The following is a 19,814-nucleotide window of genomic DNA, read 5'->3' as shown; positions in this document are numbered from 1 at the left end:
TAATTACTCAAAACAACATCCTATTACATCATTTACTATTCTTGGATATCACCTTGCGTGTGTATGTGTGTGTTGGTGGCCAGTTTACAGTAGTGAATGGAAACGTCTGCATTTGAAAGCCCAACCAGCCAACTGCTCTGTCCATCTTAATAGGCTTTCTTGCAGGTTTAGAAAACGAGTGCCAAGTAAAATTATCTACAACAGAGGAAGGGACGGCATGAAATGAAATACAGCAGTAAAACTTGTCAGGAGCAAAAAAAAAAAAAAAAAAAAAAGATTAACTTCAAATAAAACAGAAAAACAGAGGCAAACTGCTGTGCTGTCAGATGATTTACCCACCAGCACTGCCAAAACGTCACAGTACTAAAACACCAGGGGAGTGTGTGTGTGTGTGTGTGTGAAACCACTGCTCTCAGTTTGTGTATGTGCACGTGGTAGGGGTGTGGGTTTGTGTGTGTGAGCATGTGGATCGGTGATGTATTTAGGTGTACGACTGTGTGTGTAACAGGGTGTGTGACATACTGGCTCTCCATCTGGTCCAGGTGGTCCTCTCTCCCCAAAGTCCCCTGGAAACCCCTGAGGACAGAGAGACGAGCTTTTATGTTCGGATGCACACAAGCGGCCACAATCAAACTCAAAAAGCCAACACATTTTTAAGTGTCCTGTTGCTTTGAGTAGGTACTGTGTGCTTTATCAAACCTGCGATAACTGAATTTTGGCCAAAGCAGAAATAAGTTCTGAATGCAACAATAATATTTCTGGCCACCTGACAAATGTAAACCCAATATTAACACTTCTTTTTGTTCTGTTTTCGGTCTTCACTAACTCCTAAGGGAAATATATGGGTCTTTAGCTGCTAATTGCTACTGTCTGCTGTTTAATGCTGAGCAGGCTGTGAACAGTTTGTTTTTAAAGAACTTTTTAGCTGAAAACAGCTACATAACAATGTTATGAGAGTGGTTAGATGGTTGAAATGGTCAGAATAAAGTTACAGGCCAAAAAAAAAATAGACATAGCTGAATGACGCTGTGAAGCTGAAAGGAACTGCATATTTGGTTGATAATTTTCTGTGGGTTCATCAATATGAGTGATTCCTACCACATAAAAGTAGTCCTGTGATGAATTGTTGATATGAAATATTTTGGTTGTAACTGCTTTAATTTAGGTTTCAGTAAACATAGTGAAATACAATGCTAATTTTGACTGTGCAAAAACAAAAAAAAAGAAATAACATTCCTCAGTCATGAAGGAGGGTGTGTTTGTGTTATGCTCCATCAGTTCCACTAATGCAAATGTAGAGTAAATCATTTTGTCTTTAAACATGGAGTCAAATTTACAGAGAACATTTTCTCAAATATCACTGACTGCTAAAAAAAAACACCCAGGATGTTGGTAATCGCAGAGCAATTACAACAATTTCATTCACTCAAATATAACATTAAACAAGTGCAGTCTGAAATATATACAAAAATAAGAGCATAATGGCATCATTATCGGCATTAAATCTATCAGCTGTAGGGTGTGGGCAGCCAACTGTTCTACTTAGGGTGAGTACAAGAGACCAGCAGCCAAGTAATTATTCTGTCCATTTAGCAGTAAATGGGAGGCTAATCTGAGCTATGCTAACAGCTGCTGGTGCTGCAAAGAGAAACCACATCTGCAGAAAGCACAAGGGCCAACGCACTTTAAACCGAGACCATTCAGAAAGACTCTAATGTCTAGGTTCTGCTATTCTGGCCAATTACTGAGTTACCTCAAGAAAATGTCAGTTATTTTAGTGAGATGTCAGATATACAACATGCATATTTATTCTAATCCCTAACTCTAAATAAAATCTGCTGACTAAACGCAAGAAAGAAAACCAGTGTGGGATAACTCTGACATTTTGACTTCATAATTAAATCATAATAAATCCTTAGATCTTCTGACATGTCCCATCGGTTCAATGAAATGATCATAATCATTCAATGCTGTAATTGTACAGTGCAACAAAGAGCTCTTGTCTGTCTCTACTAGGCTTCTGGAGCAGCTATCAAAGTACAGTCAATATTATGCATGGGACAGCTTTATGGTACTAAGAAACTGTGCGCACTGGGGGAAGCACAAGTACAACAGAAATCAATGAAGCATGAAAGTGACCCAAAGGATGAATCATACAACTGTCACCACTGTCGTACAAACTAAGGACAAATGTGGGAACCATAGCATTGCCAAGTACAGCACTTTAAAAAAAAGCCTTTGAGAAGAGTCACATGAGTCTGTAATGTATTTCTGCTTTCACACCACGTCAGACAACCGTGTTCTTCAGTTTTTAAAATCAAAAAGGATCACAACACTACAACACAACAGCAGCGCACTGTCAGATGCTTGGATGATGTGAACCTCAGAAAGACAAACAAAGCCAACCCTAAACAGTTATATGCAAAAAAAACAAAAGGCTTAGTTGAAATGTTGGAAACTTTTTAAACTTTCCAATGTTTCACATATATCAGTTCCCTCATCGCTCTCTGGCGGATTGTGTGTGTGTGTGTGTGTGTGTGTGTTTCCTCGACAGAGTGCTGTGGTTATGGCCATTAAAATGTCTGGCTGTGGTTCAGGTGCTTCTTCTGTTCTTTCTTCTCCATCATCTTAACTGTAGTAGCTTTCAATTTTCCGTGCAGGGGTATGTAATCAGATGACAATGATGAAGGTGATATGTGTGCCAGTTGTGTTTACAGGTCAGTGATAAAGGGCTGAAGCAGTTAAAGTGGCCTTCTGCAGATTTTAAAATCATTAAAGTTACATTACTTTATCCTCTATTCTTTAGTGAGAGTATGCATAAACATATGCATGGCAATAAGTGACATTGTTTTGTGTTTTTATGTGCAGGGGCCGGAGAGGACCAAACTGTGACGACAGCACTTCCATATGAGCGCTTGCATTTGTGCACGTCCAGATTATCTGAACAAGAAAAGTGTCTTAAACTGAACCCAACTGACTCTTATGATTCAGCCCTATCTGAGTGGGGAAAACACACACAACCCATGAACCAAATGCATATGTAAATGTGTGACATGGTAAAATGACGTCCACAGCTACCTAAACATTTGTCCGATTCCAGAATAAGACGCAGTTCTCAAAGCCTCACCCTAAACTGACACTGGTGTGCGTGTGTTTAGACTTTTTGGTCTATAAATGCCTTATTTAGTGAAAAGCCAATAAGTAACAGCTGCAAAATGATCTCAGCAGTGAGTTTCAGGGTTATACACTCTTTCTGCAACACTCTGTCAAGCTGACTTTGAACACTATCTGACACACACACACACACACACACACACACACACACAACAGAGCTGACTGACTTCCTCCAAATGGCTTGGCTCCATGCTGGGGGGGACCAAAAGCCCTTTCCTCCAACAAAAGCCTTTTTCTCTTTGCATCCAAGACCCCGACATGCGGCTGGTGGGACTCCACAGTCCTCAGGCTGGAGTTAACCCTTCCAACAGCCATGGAAACACTGAGCTGATTAAAACAATGACGTAAATGCAGACCTTATAAATTTTCACATGTGTAGGTGTTGGAGTCTTTGCACCAAACGTTCTCAATATGCCCCAAATAGAAAGGGAAGAACGAATTATAAAGCTTTATTGTAATGCTAATCTATTTCACTGCCTTGTTGGAGTGAGGTTGTGAGCCTGCAGCATTAAGAGCTTTAATCAAAATAATAAAGTAGCAGATCGATTTGAATGCTGTTTGACTCTTTCTCATTAATAACAGACGATACATTCAAGGTCAACAATTCCAACACAATTCATCACACTTTTCAAAGATTATCTGCAAAGTATGTTGAGACAAAACTTTACCGGCCTACCCATCTTGCCCCTCTTCCCTGGTTCACCGGGAATTCCCTGAAAATCAGAGGAGATAGGAGAGAGAAAGAGTGGAGACAGGATGGAAAACACAGCAGAAAGGGGAAAGAAAATGTTCGAGGAAGACAGAAAAACAAAGAAGGAAGAGAAAGATAGACACTGTGTAAAAAAAACATATCAAAACCAAAACACAACACTCTCAGGCATGACTGACTCAAGCCCAAAACACACAATTAAAAAGCCTTTGCTGTAAGCCTCTCCCAGCTCCTGCTACAACAGATGTGAGGAACAGCTGACTGCAGCCTCTCCAACATTTTTCCAGCCTGTTATGAGGGATCTGGGCCTCATCTCTAACATATATATGTTAAATAAACACCAGTTTCTCCTGGAAGCTATGGTACGACCCATCTCGCTGGCTGTCTGTGGAGGGGTCCCGATTATAGTCTGCCTTACTACGTTGATGCAACCCCCTGGAGCATGTCATAAGTAGGCTAATCGCTCCATGTTTTAGAGGCTGCACAGAAGGAGGAGGCCTTGATGAGGTCAGGCAGTTCAAAGGCTCTAAGAGGGGGCTTTTATCATATGAGTCATCAGCACTCCCACACAGCTTCATACAGCAGCATCTCCGACAGCTGGGGACTGTTTCCCACATTATAACAACAACAAGACAGCTGAATGAAATAGCAGGAGAGGCCATCTCACAGGGCCATTGGCTGGATTTAGTTGGTCACTGTGAATTTTTTGCAGTTATAACCAAGAGAAATATTCATTTGACAAGAACTCACTCTTTCGCCATCAGGCCCAGGCAGGCCAAAAAGCCCCGGGATTCCAATGAAACCCTGCAGGAGAGGAGAGGAGAGAGGAGGACAGGAGGAAGAGGAGAGAGGAGGAATATGGGATGTGAGTTTTTGGATGCCGTAAAAACAGCTGGAAGAACAGCAACTCCCATCAGCTCTGGGGCTGGGTTTCAGGGGCCGACGGACCAGCATGGATAGGGTGGACTCCCGTGAAGAACCAAGCCATGAGGCAAGTGTATATGCCCATGGACTGCATGGTGCTGGCTTCCACGATGTAGTCCAAGGGCACATACCCTCACGCCAGGGATCTCTGAAGATAGCCAGGGCCTCACACTGGGCTGTCGGTACAGGGGGAGACACACACAGAGGAAAACAGCCACAAACACCACAACAGTTGCACAACAGAGGAGCAGCTGAGACGGTAGTTGTGGGCCTGCATGAGTCGAGAAGGTTTACATGTACACAATATGGAGTATGTTGCAAAAGAGAGTGAAGAATCTGTGGAAAGGTGGCTCAGTGAGAGAGAGAAGACTAGAATGCCTCCTTAACACAGCAGGGCCTCATACGGAGCTTAAACAGGAAATTCCAGCCAGTGGGGGCAGGGGAGGCTTCGGAGCAGCCAAGGGGAACTGATAAAGAACCTTTATTGGAACGCAACATACAAATCACTGTTTGTATCTGTGAGTGTGTGTTTCTTTGTTTGTGTACCTAAAGGGTGTGTGTTTGTATGCAGAGGCTTATCAACAGCCAGTCTTTCAGTAAGTGTCTGTATACAGTAATACAATGTTTACATTACAAGTAAAGGCTCCTTCATGTAGCATACTATTAATAGCGGCTCACACCGGTTGAGTGAGTGCATATGAATGTATTTGAGTGTGCAGAGGTGGATGCCGGTGCACGCCTGCTTTCATACATGCACGCACTTGTGTGTTGTTGCATCTCACGCAACGTCAGGTTTACGACACAAAATACCAATAGTTTGTAACCCCTGGTTGAACAGATTTCTGCGTGTTTTACAGTCTCCTTCTACAAATATTGTGAGGTGAGAAGTGTCGGTAAGCTGTCAGGCCGACCGCCCTGCCTATAAACATATTCACAGGTCCTGTTAAAGCACCAATGTTAGTAATTTTGAGTGACATGATCAAACCTGAGCAGCACATTTGAAGGGAGTATGTTGAGTTAACTTACCCGAACGCCTTTAGGCCCCACTGGTCCTATAGGCCCTGGTAAACCCTGAAAAACACAATAAAAGGAACTATTTTTAGCAGCTCAACACTTTTACTGGTCTACACCTGAAATAAAGTTGCCCAAATACACTGTGAATGTGTGTATGTGTGTGTCATGATGGCATTTTAGAGGTGGCAAGCCAAGGACTACAACTTCTAATATGTTGTTAAAATAAGGTGAGACAATAGTATTACACATAAAATGTAAAATTCTATTCAATTAAAAAGTCGTTTGCATGTTGCCCTGAAAGGCACCACACAATAACAGCTACTACTGTGCAATACACTGTAAAAGAGTCTTGTGCTGTATAGTAGCTGTGCAAGAAATGCAACATTACAGCTTCATGGTAATTTCTGAGGCTGCAGCTTGTGATGTTGTTCTCTTGGGCCACTTTATCTTTTCAAATATTCCAATTCCTCTGCACAGTATTTACCCAGATATTTGCCTCCAAGTCAGCTGTTCAATATAACCTAATTCCACTTGGCCCCCTGCCCTTACTATGGCCCTGACTACAACTGTACCAGTCACAGCAGAGGATTTACTGCACCTGCCTGCCAGGATAACCTTTGGCACCTGGGCTTCCGATTGGACCTTGCTCTCCCTGCAGGGAAGAAAGAGAGAAAGAGAGAGGAGAGAAAAAGGAGAGACAGAGAGAGAAAGAGAGAGAGAGAGAGAGGGAGAGAGAGAGAGAGAGAGGGTGGGTCAGGTGAGGTGGGGTAGCTGATCAAAATTACAGCAACGCACACGCACAGTCAAGCCATTCTCCACAATAGTGGACAGTTTCACAGAGGGAGACAGTGCAGAAGGGATGGACTTAATTAAAATGAAAAATGACTGTATAATGAAATGAGCGAGTTTACTTTGTGAGCATGACTGCAGTTATCTGGTGCACCACTGTATGAAAATGTTTAGTCATATTGAGGTCTTTTTGCTTTGTTATTCTAGTATTAAAGTTGTGCGATACAAAGATATATATCTATACAAGACCATATAAGTTTGTTACCCATCGGAGATTTTACTACTACTACTACTACTGTTCACAGGCAGCTATACCTTTAATATCTCTGGTTTTATTAGATTGGTAAGAAAAATGTTACAGATCAATATGTAAGAGTGTTTTTATTTCTGTGCACATCAGCGAAACCCCTTCTTACTGTGTCCACCACACTGCTTTACTGTCAACAGTTTATCTTCATATATCTATATGCACTTTGCTATTCTGGTATTTACTGTGTGAACTGACAATAAAGTTGAATCTAATTGAATCTAAAATTACTGAGCTCCTTAATATGATCCCAACTTGATTTTCAGAAAATTCACTATAATCACTGTAAATCACTATCACAATATAAAATTGCATAGATCCTGATAAAGGATGTTATCCACATCACCAGTAGTGGATGAAGTATTCAGGCACTTTACTTAAGTAAAAGCAATATCACACTTTAAAAATACTCCAACACAAGTAAAAGTCAGCATTGGTGAGTAAAGGTATGCAAGTATTATGAGCAAACTTAAGTGTCAGAAGTGCAATAGGCCAACTCAAAGCCTCTGCAAATATGAGACTGTTTTTTATATACGTTTTTATTATTAATACATTTATTTGTTGAGTAAGTTGTATTTTATTTAGTTTGTCAAGGTGGAGTTAGTATTTTATGTAGTTTAATTTAGAACAATTCACTATATTTTATATGCTGATCATAGGTTTTGCATATAAAAAAAGTAGTAACTAGTAAAAATAGCTGTTAAATAAATGTAGCTGAGCAACTAGCTTCTGAATTGTGGTGCAATATAGGTATAAGGTGGTATGAAGTGAAAATACTTAGGCCTAAGTAAAGAATGTATACCTCAAATTGGTACTTCAGTAAATGTACTTATTTACATCCCAGCACTGTGCAGTATATCAGCTGTTCCTCCTGAGTACACCTGTTTGGATACTGGAACTAGTGGTTATTGTTAAAAGCTTAACACACTCCTCAGATGTGGTCTGTGTATAGGCCATCGAAGATAATTAGGAGTTTGGTTTCCATGTGTGTGTGTGAGTAACCATCACACACACACACACACACACACACACACAAAATCAGATTGTTTCCAAAATTTGCGGAGCACATGTATAACTTCCTTTGACACACTCCGGACATGCAGCCATGCACACTGCCTGCCGCTCCCTCTCTTGGATAAATATAGTGCACAATGCAGCCAGTTAAAACCAGACAAGAATTTGGCTAAGTGGGTTTTGGACCTTTAGCGGGCCAGCAGCCAGGAGGGCCCATGGTGTATTACAGTAACAAAAAGTCATCAACACTTTATGCACACCAGCTGGCCTTTGCTCTCAATAGCTGGAGAGTCCACACTGCCAAACAGTTGTGCTCATTACTCAGTCACTAGTGCTGTGGTGATTCAGACTCAAGGCCGGGACTGTGATCAGCAGCAGCAGGTCTGTGGGAAAGAGGGGGGCGTTTGAGGATGTACAGAGTGGAAGGACATGACGGTGAGAGAGAAAAAGTTCTCCTTCTCCATGATGAGTAGTGCGGGAACTCCCTGTCCCGGTGACGTCACCGCGAGAACGGGGACTTATTATAAACTGTGTGACAATGAGGAGAATGTTCCACTCTGCTTTCCATGACTAAGGCCTTTCCTTAATACCAACAGTAGTAAGACCCAACCTGACTGAAAATAGCTCTGGACATGAGGCTGGATGCTCCATACTTAAAATAGTCCTGTTGGGCTGGACTAAACAGACAAAGTCATGTCTCCTCCCACTTGTAGCAGCAAATAAAAGAGCTCATTGAACAGATTTCCCCAGTTTAAATAAGATGGTCAGATAGAGGAGGAAGAAACTCTAAAAGAAATTAAACGCACAATTGAGAATAACATAGCATCAGCGTAAAACGCTGTAGGAGAGAGACTGAACATTAAATACACAACTGGCAGATCCAGAGCACGAAAGACAGACTTCCTCCAAAGCTGCAGTGTCACGGCCGTGAGTGTGTCACTGTTGGCCTAGTTGGCCTGTTCCTGTTTCTTTTCTCTCTATTTTCTCTCTGTTTGGCATCTCTTTCTGATATCCTGGAGAGCATCGCTTTAGCTCAGCGCTTTGGCCAGATGTCTGTCCTCACTGGCGCTTCATAACAGGCTAATCTAATCTTGCTGCCCTACAGGCATGTTTGGTGCACGCACAAAAACACACACACACACACACACACACACACACACGCACAGAGTGAGAGATTAAGTGATCTGAGAGAGGATGACGACTGCGGTTTTAAAGAATGAAGTGAGAATATGAGGGATTAGTCATGAGTAAGGGTCTTGATAGTGGACACCATAAGAGACTCATGAAAGCAAATGCAGGTAACGGGAAGTGCATCAGGTTAAAGGACGTAATATCTACAAGCAAGAAACAAGGAGTTGTATATTTCTTATTACAGAATAACATTACGTCATCTTGGCACGAGCTGCATGTTATGGGAATGTTGGGCTTTTTCATGTGTGGTGTTAATGGGAGTGTGAAGAATAGCAGAAGCAGAGGAGAACAACATTTAGCATCAAAGACGTGGAAAACAGTATCCATGAAACAGAGAAAGATACTTACAGGCTCTCCAGGGAGTCCAGGTGGACCAGGGTAACCTTTCTGTCCCTGAAGAGACAAACAGGAGACGTGGGAGGTGAGTTGAAGAGTAAAATAATAGAGAAAACACACAAATTCTTAAACCATTCACAGATGAGGAAAAACCTGTCGAGCTGAATTTCTACCTTGGTGGGGGAAATGAGAAATGGAGTTTGTGCTAAGTAAAACAAAACAAAAAGAAAGAGAAGAGGCATGTTTTTTTTTAGTACTAACAGACAGACAGACAAGTTTGGTGCCATATGCAAGGAATCAATCTGCCCTCCTGTCAAGGGATCAGACTTTCCACTGGCCCTTTTCACACAGAAATTGTGCTGGGGAGGCCATGCCAGGATCATGGCATGTTGAGGATATAAATGCCTTCCTGTGTGAGTCAGATAGTAGGTCTCTCTCTCTGCCTGCAGAGCAGAAGACAGCCTGACATAGTACTTTTCTATAGTTCTGCTGACTGCAGCAACTCTTACCCCCAACAAAGAGCGGCGAAAAAACTAAATCAAAGGTGGCCACAGTCTGAAGAGAGAGAGAGAGAGAGAGAGGAAAGAAAAGAAGGAAAAAACAAAATAAAAACAGAAGGGCAAAGAAAGGAAAGATTCCTGTTGTTCTGTTTTCCTAAACCACAGCTCCGAAGTACTGAGCCAAGACTCCCAAAGTTCCTGTAAACCATCCCTCAGATCTGTCATCTGCCTGCAGCAGGGGAAGAAGACGCAGCATCCCTCTACTTATTATGTTACACAACCCCTCTCACTGGCAGACACCTTCATAACAACACTTTAAACTGCCACTGTCAGCATTATACTCCATGTTTAGTATTTTCACAGGTACAGCAACTGTGTCAACAATGCATTTGTTTGGCAATATTGTCACTAAAATAATTAGAAAATTCTGCACGTCAGTTAACGTCTTCAGCACCGTTCCCTCTGTGTTGCTCTGGAGAACTGCACATTATCAAAAGACCACTAGGAGGAGACGCTCCGAGCCGGGACGACAATACATCACAATACACATAAAACAAACAGAGATGTCACCAGGTGCTGACGGGCCGCTGCAGTAACAGAGCAACACATGCAGAAACGAGCCCTGTTGGTGAGCAGTGTTGTGGAGAGGAGAACAGGGACGGATGCACTTGGAGACACATGGCGTCTGTGCCTGACCTTTTGAAAATTTCCACTTGTAAATTCAACTATTATGATGATGCCCGGTTGGGTGGTTATAATAGTGTGTGTTCGTCTAACTCACCTACATGTGTCTGAATCTGAATGTCCTCTGTTTGTATTGATCCTTTGCCAGTTTTTCCATCCACTTCTTGCCCTAACCAGTTTTTCAGGAGATGCAGTGACTCCACTACCTTCCTCATGGCATGCAAACACATGTGTGTGCACATGTGTGTGCACATACGCTGTATGCACAGAGGCAGGCCGAGAAACACACACACACACACACACACACACACACACACACACACACACAAACACACATCCATGTTCATACACAAAGATATATGTACACAGTCATCTTTATTACATGGCTTACTTATAGTACAAACATGTGTTGTGGCTTATGTTCCCAAGCTGTGATGTGAGGTCCACTAGCCACACACAGACACACAGACACACACACACACTCATGCTGTGGGTCCTGAGTATTAACCATAGCCTTCCAACCTCAGCTAGACCATCTCAGAGCCTTATCTCACTCATTATGAGCTTTCTAATGAGAGCGGCCATTCCCACCAGTCCGCCTGGGTTTACAATGCCACTCGCTTAATGAGCATGTGTGTTCAATCAGATAAGCCCACCAGAATGTGTTTCATTTACAGCAGCTCCCCGGTAGCACCCTGTAAGCCCCCACCCCACCATCCTACCCCACTAAGCTGAGGAGTGCCTGGGGGAATGCTAAGCGCATTTTGGCCAAAACAAATAAAAGACATATTGTGTCTGCAAATGATATACCAGTCCTCTGACTCCTTACCAGCCACTCTGTGCACACTTAACTTTGTGGGTGTTCATATGAGCACAGGCCCACCGCAAATGACGAATAAGTGTCTCCCGCTGTCTGCCTCCACTGGACAGCGTCGTGGTCGCGGACATGTACCGCTCACTTCATTAATCTCTGCTTTCATCTTTCCACCTCTCTCTCTCTCTCTCTCTCTCTCTCTCCAAAATCACTCTACAGCACGGAGCCGGTCGATTGCTCAGAGTAATTGTCCGGCTCCATGCATGTGTTGCACGTACTGCAGAACATAAACCCTTCATGCGGATGTCTGGCATGGACAGACGAAACAAACAAACCTAACCGGACAATTTGGTTGAAATCTACCCGGCGGAAAAACATCCCTCATCTCATCCCCCTCTGAACCGCAATTTCAGCAGCATGTTTGCTTGCATGCTGCATCATTATTACACTACTTGCACGGCGGAAGGCAGGGCAATGATTTATTGTACTTCTTGCGAAAAATGCAAAGAAATTGTGGTTGATTTGAATCCTCCCATAATTGCAAGGTTGATGAGCATGTGGATTTGTTAGTTTGAACAGTGGGCAAGAGCTAAATGGAAAGAGTTTGGTTTGGAACAGGTCTTTGGGAGCTTCTCTGGAAGCCTCAGACAGATTAATGCTACAATAAACCGCACTGTATAAATGAGAGAAATTAGTATGATTACTACACTGGCTGGCGTCTGCAGGGAAATTAAAATATAACGTTCTACTTTTGTATTCATAGGCTGTTCTTGTTATAGTGCATTTACATACACACATGTACATTTTCACTGCGTGGAAACGAGGCAATAAAAATCAATAATTCTCTATGCACAGTGTCAACTATTGTTGAGCTTGAAATCCTCACACATACAGCAGTGAATACGCACATGCACAAGTAGGTACTTCTTCTCCATGAAGACCCGTCATAACTGTGTCTCAGGACAGTCCTATCTTCCCAAAAAACGTAGCATGCTAACAAACCACTGAGTCTACATGAGTCTTTATTGATAAGTTGGTGGTCGTTCAGCTGCTAATTGACCATTCAGCTCACTTTTACTCTTTGCCCTTCTAGTCTTTCTGCCTGTTTGTAACACTAAGATCTTCTCATCCAATTCTTGGCAAGCAAATTTTTTCAAAATGTAAATATGTTAGTTTAATTACAAAAAGGTGTTGGAACAAGTCAGCTTAAGTATATAGATATAATTAGATTTGATGACCATTGATAATTGATGTCCAAATAAAACATCTGGAAAATCTATTCCCCCTTGGCTCACTATATTTCAAAGCCCAGACCACACAAAACGCCTAGTGGTACTGAGACAAAGGATAACAAATACAAACACAAACTGTCCTCAGACCAAGCATTTCTTTTTAAGATGTAAAAGTAAACCAGAGTATAAAAACTGCATGAATGTGTATTTAAAACCCTGCAGCTGGGGGCTGAGTTACAGTGTTACTAGACAGTATATCTTGGCTTCCAGGGAGAAAAAGCAGAGGTAGTGGGAAAGACAGATGTAGAAAAGACAGACAAGAAGTGAGAAGAGGCAGATCAACTAGCAGTGGGAATAGACTTAGAAATAGGAAGGTGAGACATGTGGCTTGTAATGTGGCCTTGTAGTTGAGGTTTGGCCTCGTGTGTGTGTCCCCTCTCCCTGACCCTGCCTACCATACTGAAAAGCCATTCAGAGTCTGCTTGGTAGAACAAATGTTGTACAGAGCGGAACATGCTCGGCTTGTCTGCCAGTGTAAATTCACACTCTCCTATCACACGTTCAAAGCACCACTGCTTTCTCCATTAAAGTTTTCCATGGAAAACCAGGAGCCAAATTCCAGAATTCCCGGTCGAAGTGTCAAGCTGAGGATGATTTAGAGTATGTATGTATGCCTCTGTGTGTGTGTGTGTGTGTGTGTGTGTGTGTGTGTGTGTATTTGGGTGAGTGTTTGAGAGAGACAGAGAAGGTGGAAGGGAAAAATACTGAGGAGAACAGAGGAAAAGCTGCCGTTGTCCCGTTTTCCTAAACCACAGCTTCGGAGCAACGTGCCAGGCATATGAGAGAGAGCGAGTCAAAACAGCGAGAGAGGTATGAAGAGGAAGAAACAGCACATGGGTGTTTCAGGGTGGCCTGCCGCTGCAATGTAATTGCAACGAAAGCAATCATCGCCTTTCAACATTGTACTGATGTTGCACCAGGCCTTGATGTCTCAGTGGACGGACCTGCATCAGGGAACGCCTGGGACTTTCCACCTGAGCTGACGGAGGAGGAACAGAACAAAGCCTGTTTGGAGTCTGCGCTACTACAGCACCGTTTGGAAACTGACTCACACCTCAGTCACAGTACTGCCACGTGAAGGCAAAGACTCATCGAAAACAAAGGTGTAAAGCACAGCTGAGAACTACAAGGATTTATTGTACATTGTCTTAACTCAGGAAGAAAATGGGTCAATAAGCTTCTCCGTGTTTGTGCACAGAAAGGAAGCTCGCTCCTTGTGGTTAATTTAACAAGTTTCCTCTACAGTCATCAAGTCTGTGGTTCATTGACCAATACCTGTGGCATGCTCTCATGATGTCAGAGTGTGTGTGTATGTGTTGATGAAGTTGCTATAGCAACAACTTTCCAGACATAAGTGTGATGTCACTCTGATGGACCCCTAATGAGCAGCTATAATGTGGCCTTGGGATTTATTAAGACAATCGTCTGAAGGTCTGCGCTGCTCATCTCGGTGTAGGCCTGTGTATACACTTTCAGCCTCCGTCCCTGCAAGGTGATCTCAGCCTTACGTTTCATGATCATTTGTGGCTACTCTCATACCAGAGGTCAGTCTTGGACCTGTACTCTCTCACCTGCAGCTCCGATTCTCATGTCACTGTCTAACTTTGTGGTCACAGCCAAGACTCGTGTAGTTAGAACGAAAATCTTTGAATGTTTTCCCCCAGCTTTTCATTTTCCACTCTGGCTGAGTGTGTGTGAAAGAGAGAGACGTACAAATGGACATAGAGACACACAGAGAAAAGCAGATTCCTAACAAAAGCCATATGTTAAGTTGTGGCAGCCGACCAACTAGACTCCGACGCTCTGTTACAGAACACTGCGGCTGTGGGCAGACAGTGAATACATGCAGAGGCACTTTACACTTCTGCTGAAATGCATACAGTCGCCGGGCTAGATTCAATTACTCAGCTAATTCTTCTACTTTGTTTGAAACATGCGCATGGCTCAGTTCTATTTAATACATGGTGTCACTGAGAACAGTTTAAGAGTTCTTCTTTTCCCACCAGGTATGTTTACATCTGATTGTTTGGGAAAAATTAAAACAGATGATTTTAGTTGAGACCCCGGGAGCACACATGACACATAATCATGTCCTGTACATTTTTTTGTCACAAGCGCCCCCAACGCCATGTCGGACGAACTCAAGTTCCACCTGTCACGTTCCTAATGCATTAATTTCATTTGATTTAACTGGATGTTATTTAACATTATTATTATTCATTCATTCATACAATTTAACTACTGTTAAGGTTGGTTTGTTCAAATGTATCTGTCCTACAACCTGCTACAGCTGGAGGGACAGAAGCTTTTTCACCTGAATATGAACTTTTAATGCATTCATTAAATGGTTAACCATTGGTTGTTTCCATTATGTGCAGATAACTGTTTGAACCGCTTTTATCTGCGCATTTCGACCATTTAGGCAAAAACTGTTTAGACTCATTAACTTGTAAGCACTCTCTTGCACGATTACTAGTTAGATCTAGTGTTCAGGTTTTCATTTTTTATTTTTTATTTTTTTCAAACAAGCTACTTTACAGTACTTTGCAACTGCAGCAGTTTGCATCTAATTGATGTTAAACACGCAGGAATCACAATCATGACCATGGACACATTCACAAGTCAAACTTTCCTCTTGGGTTTACTCTTGGCCTCCATGTCCCACTCCTGTCTACCAGAAACTCTGTCCCACTTTTTTTCCCCCTCGTACTCTTGAATCACTCAAGTTGTTACTTAAGTAACATCTAAAGCACTGGCAATTTTGTGTATGAGCACATGAGTACATGATCCTCATCCTCTTTATCCTGGTGACAAAAACCTCCTCCTTCATTCCTCATGGCAGACTTCCTGCTAACGTTAAGACTCCTCTGTGCAGGATCCAGATGGAAGAAATGGTGAGCACAGCAGAAAAGAAGGAAGAGGAATGGAGAGAATTGGGTCACACACACACACACACAGATGCAAAAATAAACAAAAAAACAAATTAAATAAATAAATTAAAAAAGTGCCAACACAGAAACAATAGGCTACAAAAACACAATTTAGGGTTATGAAACTGTGACACTGACGCATTCAAACTTTCCCACACAAATAGTCTCACTATTCAAAGTTTGCAGCAGTCAGCAGGATGCTTACTCACAACATGAATAAGTAAATGGGCGCAGCATTTAAGTACTTTTATTTTTATGTAACTGGAAGGAATTTGGTGAAAGAAAACGTTTTGGAGGAACCTAAGCTGCTAAGTCTTACCTTTCGGCCTGCTTGTCCAATCAGTCCAACCGGGCCAATAATCCCTGAGTCTCCCTGGAACACAGAGCAAGAATGTTAAACGGCAATAATGCAAAATTGGCTGGTTGCATAAATAGCAATCATAAATGCGCTAGTAGCTTGCCAAACAGGACGTTGTTACAAACTAATGTAGCATGTATGAAAAGGAGGGATATAATACCTTCTCGCCTTTAGGTGCTGGGCCAGGTGAGATGCCAGGGTCTCCTTTTCTCCCCTGACAAGGAGAAAAACACAAAGGTGGACTTTGTATGGGTGAAAATAACCCAACTCATTCAGTGATTTCAATCTCTGACGGCAAGTGACTTAACAATCATATTAACTAAATTATTTTGCTCGCCAACAGCTTTCAGTTGGACGGACGGGGGAAAGGTTAAGGCTGCAAAAGCTTGCCTCTATAAGTCATACACTATACAAGGAGGCTACAACTGGTGAAAAATGAGGATTTAGTTCTTATGTGACCTATAAATTCACATAGAAAAATTGGTGCAGATGCTTTTCTAAGCCACAGCGCATTAAGTGGGCTCAGTGCCCCTCCAGTCACACACACCGAGCTTCACTGTCAGCAGGTAACAATAATGGGGCTTCGGCACATCAAAGCTATGGATCGGAAATTACACTGAGCTCTGATTCCTTCTTTCCCCTTGGACCCCTGCTATTTACAGCCTTGTTTCATTTATTAATGATGAAAGAGCAAAAATTGTCGTGGACCCCGAGACATCAAACACTTCAGCATCATTCTCTTTACACACCTGCCAGGTAGAAGAAGCCTGTTCTGTACCATTCCCATTGAGGCATTCACTATGGCAAGGTTTCAAGTGCTTGCCACGTCAAATATGTCTATCCTGCTTTTTTTACTCCAGTGGTGTTTCTTTTACGCTCTTGTATTTTTTGACTTTATTTGATTCCCTTGGAGTGACAGGAGTATGATACGCAACAACAACAGCTAGAATTGGATCAGGGACGTTTATATGGTTTTATGATGTGTCTTAAAGGAATAGTTCTGGGAAACGCACTTATTTTGCTTTGCATAAAGACTGGAAACGGGGAAACAGCAAAATCTAATACTGGCAAAATCGAATACAAAATCCACTTACTAGCACCTATAAAGCTCAATTATTACTTTGTTGGCTGGGAGGGGTGAGTTCCTACAGACTCCAGGAGGTCACTGCTCCTAGCCAAGACATAGTCTGGCACATTACCCCAAATAAAACCACAAATTTTTACACCCTTTTGCACAGATTAAATAAATGTAATCGATCATGTTAATAAGTAAGCTTTAGAGGCACTGGTAGGTGAATTTTACTACTTTTGGACAGAGCCAAACTAGCCGTTTCCCCCTGTTTCCACTTTTTATGCTAAGCTAAGCTAACTGCTGCCCTAGCATCAGATTTGCCATCGACACAAGACTGGTATCAATCTTTTCATCTACTTCTCAGCAAGAAAGCAAATAAGTAACGTTAACGATAACGTTTCCTGTTATTAAAATGTCAAACTATTGCTTTAAACAAAAGGCCAATGGACGCCCCAAGCAATTTTCCTTTTCCCAAATTGGAAGCTGTTGATTGTGCCAAGAACATTAACATACAGCTTGTTGTGTAAAAGGTACTGGCTGCACCCACAGATAATCTTTGTTTAATGTGATTTGATGTGAATTGGGGCCATAAAGATGTGAAGACATTTGGGGAAAAGTGAGGAATGTAATTCAAAAGAACAGAGAACAAGAAGAGACGGAATCATATAAATTACATCAGTGAGACAACGACAAACACAGTCCCTTTGGGTGACCCGGGGAGGTCAGGCCTCTAATGATGGGGTGGGCAGTGTGACCACAGCTGTCATTTATGTAAGGCATTTTTATAATACACTTTAAATACTGGTAGCCCTCCTCACTATGTACTCTGAGCACATAGTGCCAGAGGTCAAGGGTGTTTGCTGAGGCATACTTCAGTCCATACAATAAGATGAGGGATGTTGAGTATTTGTTTGGTGCACGGTCACCTCCTGTTCACACTTTGAAAGTTAGACAGATTTATTTGTGCTAGTTCTCACTTTCTGACTTGTAATGTCTTTTTCCCTGGAGCTCTGTTAAATCATTCCAACTCCGCGGGTGTTGAACTACCCTTCTCCCCGCTTGGGTTGCAGCACATAAGACTTCAGTTTACACAGAAACAACATATAAGTGCATAAACATACTCGCACATCAGAGTATATTTGGACAACACAGAGAGCTTAAATCCAGCCGATCTCCAAGAATGTGGAAAACCTTCAGGAACTTTCAATACAAAAGGGAATCCTGACACTGACCCCTGCAGCACACATGTTAAAGTGATACAACTCCTCAGTATGTTGTGCTGTTTGAGTTTGTAGCGTCTCAAACTCCCAGGTGCGGCTGCACTGCTGTGAACTTAGATGGCCCTGATTCGTAAGCCATAAAACCCCATTATTCTTGTTGCACTTTATGGATTCAAGGTGATGTAGAAAAACTGAAAATGTAACACATCCTCATAGGACTGTCACTCATATTAGAGGCAAGATAAGGTCATAAACCTCTTTATAAATCAGCAGGAGCAGCAGGTACATAATCCTGTAGGCTAACGGCTTCATGTGGAAATATTAACATGGCTACTGGGCTCTTGTGAAAAAAGAAAGGCTCATTTGTGATCATGACTTAGAGTAAGACTGCGCGAGATACCTTGAGCCCGGGTGGACCAGGTCGGCCAGGGTTTCCATGGGGACCAGGGGGGCCCTGCGGGAAAGCCAGAAAAAGGAAAACATAATCAAATAGTGATCCAGATCTCAATCAGTCTTCATATGGTGATAGAGCTGATGCAGACTGTGGCTTTGCTACTGTGAATGAGACCAGAGAAGAGAGGGAGGGGAAGGGGGCACAGACTGTCTGGAGAACCTCAGCCTTCATGCTACCTTAACCTACTTTCTTGTGTGTGTGAGAGTTGGGTGCTGAGGTATTTGGGGTTGGTGTTGGGGGTAGAAGCTTATGGAAAATGGGGCTCCGTGGAGCTGCTGCACCATATGGATGTGGTTTTCCTGCCCCTTGTTGCCCCACACTCCTCAGCCCCCCTCCCCACACACACACACACACACACACACACATGTGCACGCACACAAACACTCATTTACCAAGCACCTTAATGAGTAATGCAGATCATCCTGTATCAAAACATTTTGAATTCCTCCGCTGGTGTGCGTTTCTGTCTGCATTGGCTGTTGCTGAGGAAAGGAACACAACTGTGTCTGAAAGCAAACAAAGTGAGATCTACAGTAGCAGCATAGTGGTAATGTGAACCATCGCGCCTTGTCCAGCAGCCCCCATGGGAAGGTTTAGCAGAAAACCCTTTGGAAGCCAGAGAATGAATCTACACCATTTTTTTTAAACAGCAGCCGTCAGATAGAGGCATGATGGGGTTGCTATGTCTCCACCATCCATCTATCCATCTGTCTGTCTGTCTACTTTTTCTTCCTCTGAGTGACTTTTTCCTGTGGATCTCTGACCCCACGCCTGCCCTCCACGTGGTGTGGCACCCATGGGCCCCTAACCAGCCCCCACTATACTGGGTCAAGGGTCGAACGAGTCAGAGAGGGCGGAAAAAGACCCACAACTGCTTTAAGAGCCGGGTCAGCGAGTTTCACTGAGGTGTGTCAAAACAAATCAGGAAGCCATTATGTTGGTGATCTGGTCTGCAGCATCAAAAAACAACATCTACAAACATCCAGACAGGCACCGCTCTATTATCCTACACAGAGAGTCTGGCCTGGGATA

General features: G+C 42.7%; 1 protein-coding gene across 1 annotated transcript in view; it reads right to left on the bottom strand.

Annotated features, from left to right (window-relative positions):
* The window catches only part of LOC139611618 (collagen alpha-1(XXVII) chain A-like), a 70,320-nt gene that overhangs the window by 29,141 nt on the left and 21,365 nt on the right, over positions 1-19,814 (bottom strand). The window contains exons 5-13 of the mRNA XM_071466435.1: positions 18,729-18,782; positions 16,197-16,250; positions 15,998-16,051; positions 9,471-9,515; positions 6,420-6,473; positions 5,834-5,878; positions 4,634-4,687; positions 3,843-3,887; positions 523-576 (exon numbers count right to left, since the gene is read on the bottom strand). Of these exons, the coding sequence (XP_071322536.1) occupies positions 523-576; positions 3,843-3,887; positions 4,634-4,687; positions 5,834-5,878; positions 6,420-6,473; positions 9,471-9,515; positions 15,998-16,051; positions 16,197-16,250; positions 18,729-18,782 (459 nt within the window). The remainder of the gene's footprint in view (positions 1-522; positions 577-3,842; positions 3,888-4,633; positions 4,688-5,833; positions 5,879-6,419; positions 6,474-9,470; positions 9,516-15,997; positions 16,052-16,196; positions 16,251-18,728; positions 18,783-19,814) is intronic.

The sequence above is a fragment of the Trachinotus anak genome, unplaced genomic scaffold (assembly GCF_046630095.1).
Source record: "Trachinotus anak isolate AG129_WGS33_773 ecotype Australia unplaced genomic scaffold, CSIRO_AGI_Tana_v1 ptg000028l, whole genome shotgun sequence".
NCBI lineage: Eukaryota > Metazoa > Chordata > Actinopteri > Carangiformes > Carangidae > Trachinotus > Trachinotus anak.
The sequence above is the reverse complement of the archived record's forward strand: the minus strand, read 5'-3'. Positions and strand labels throughout refer to the sequence as shown.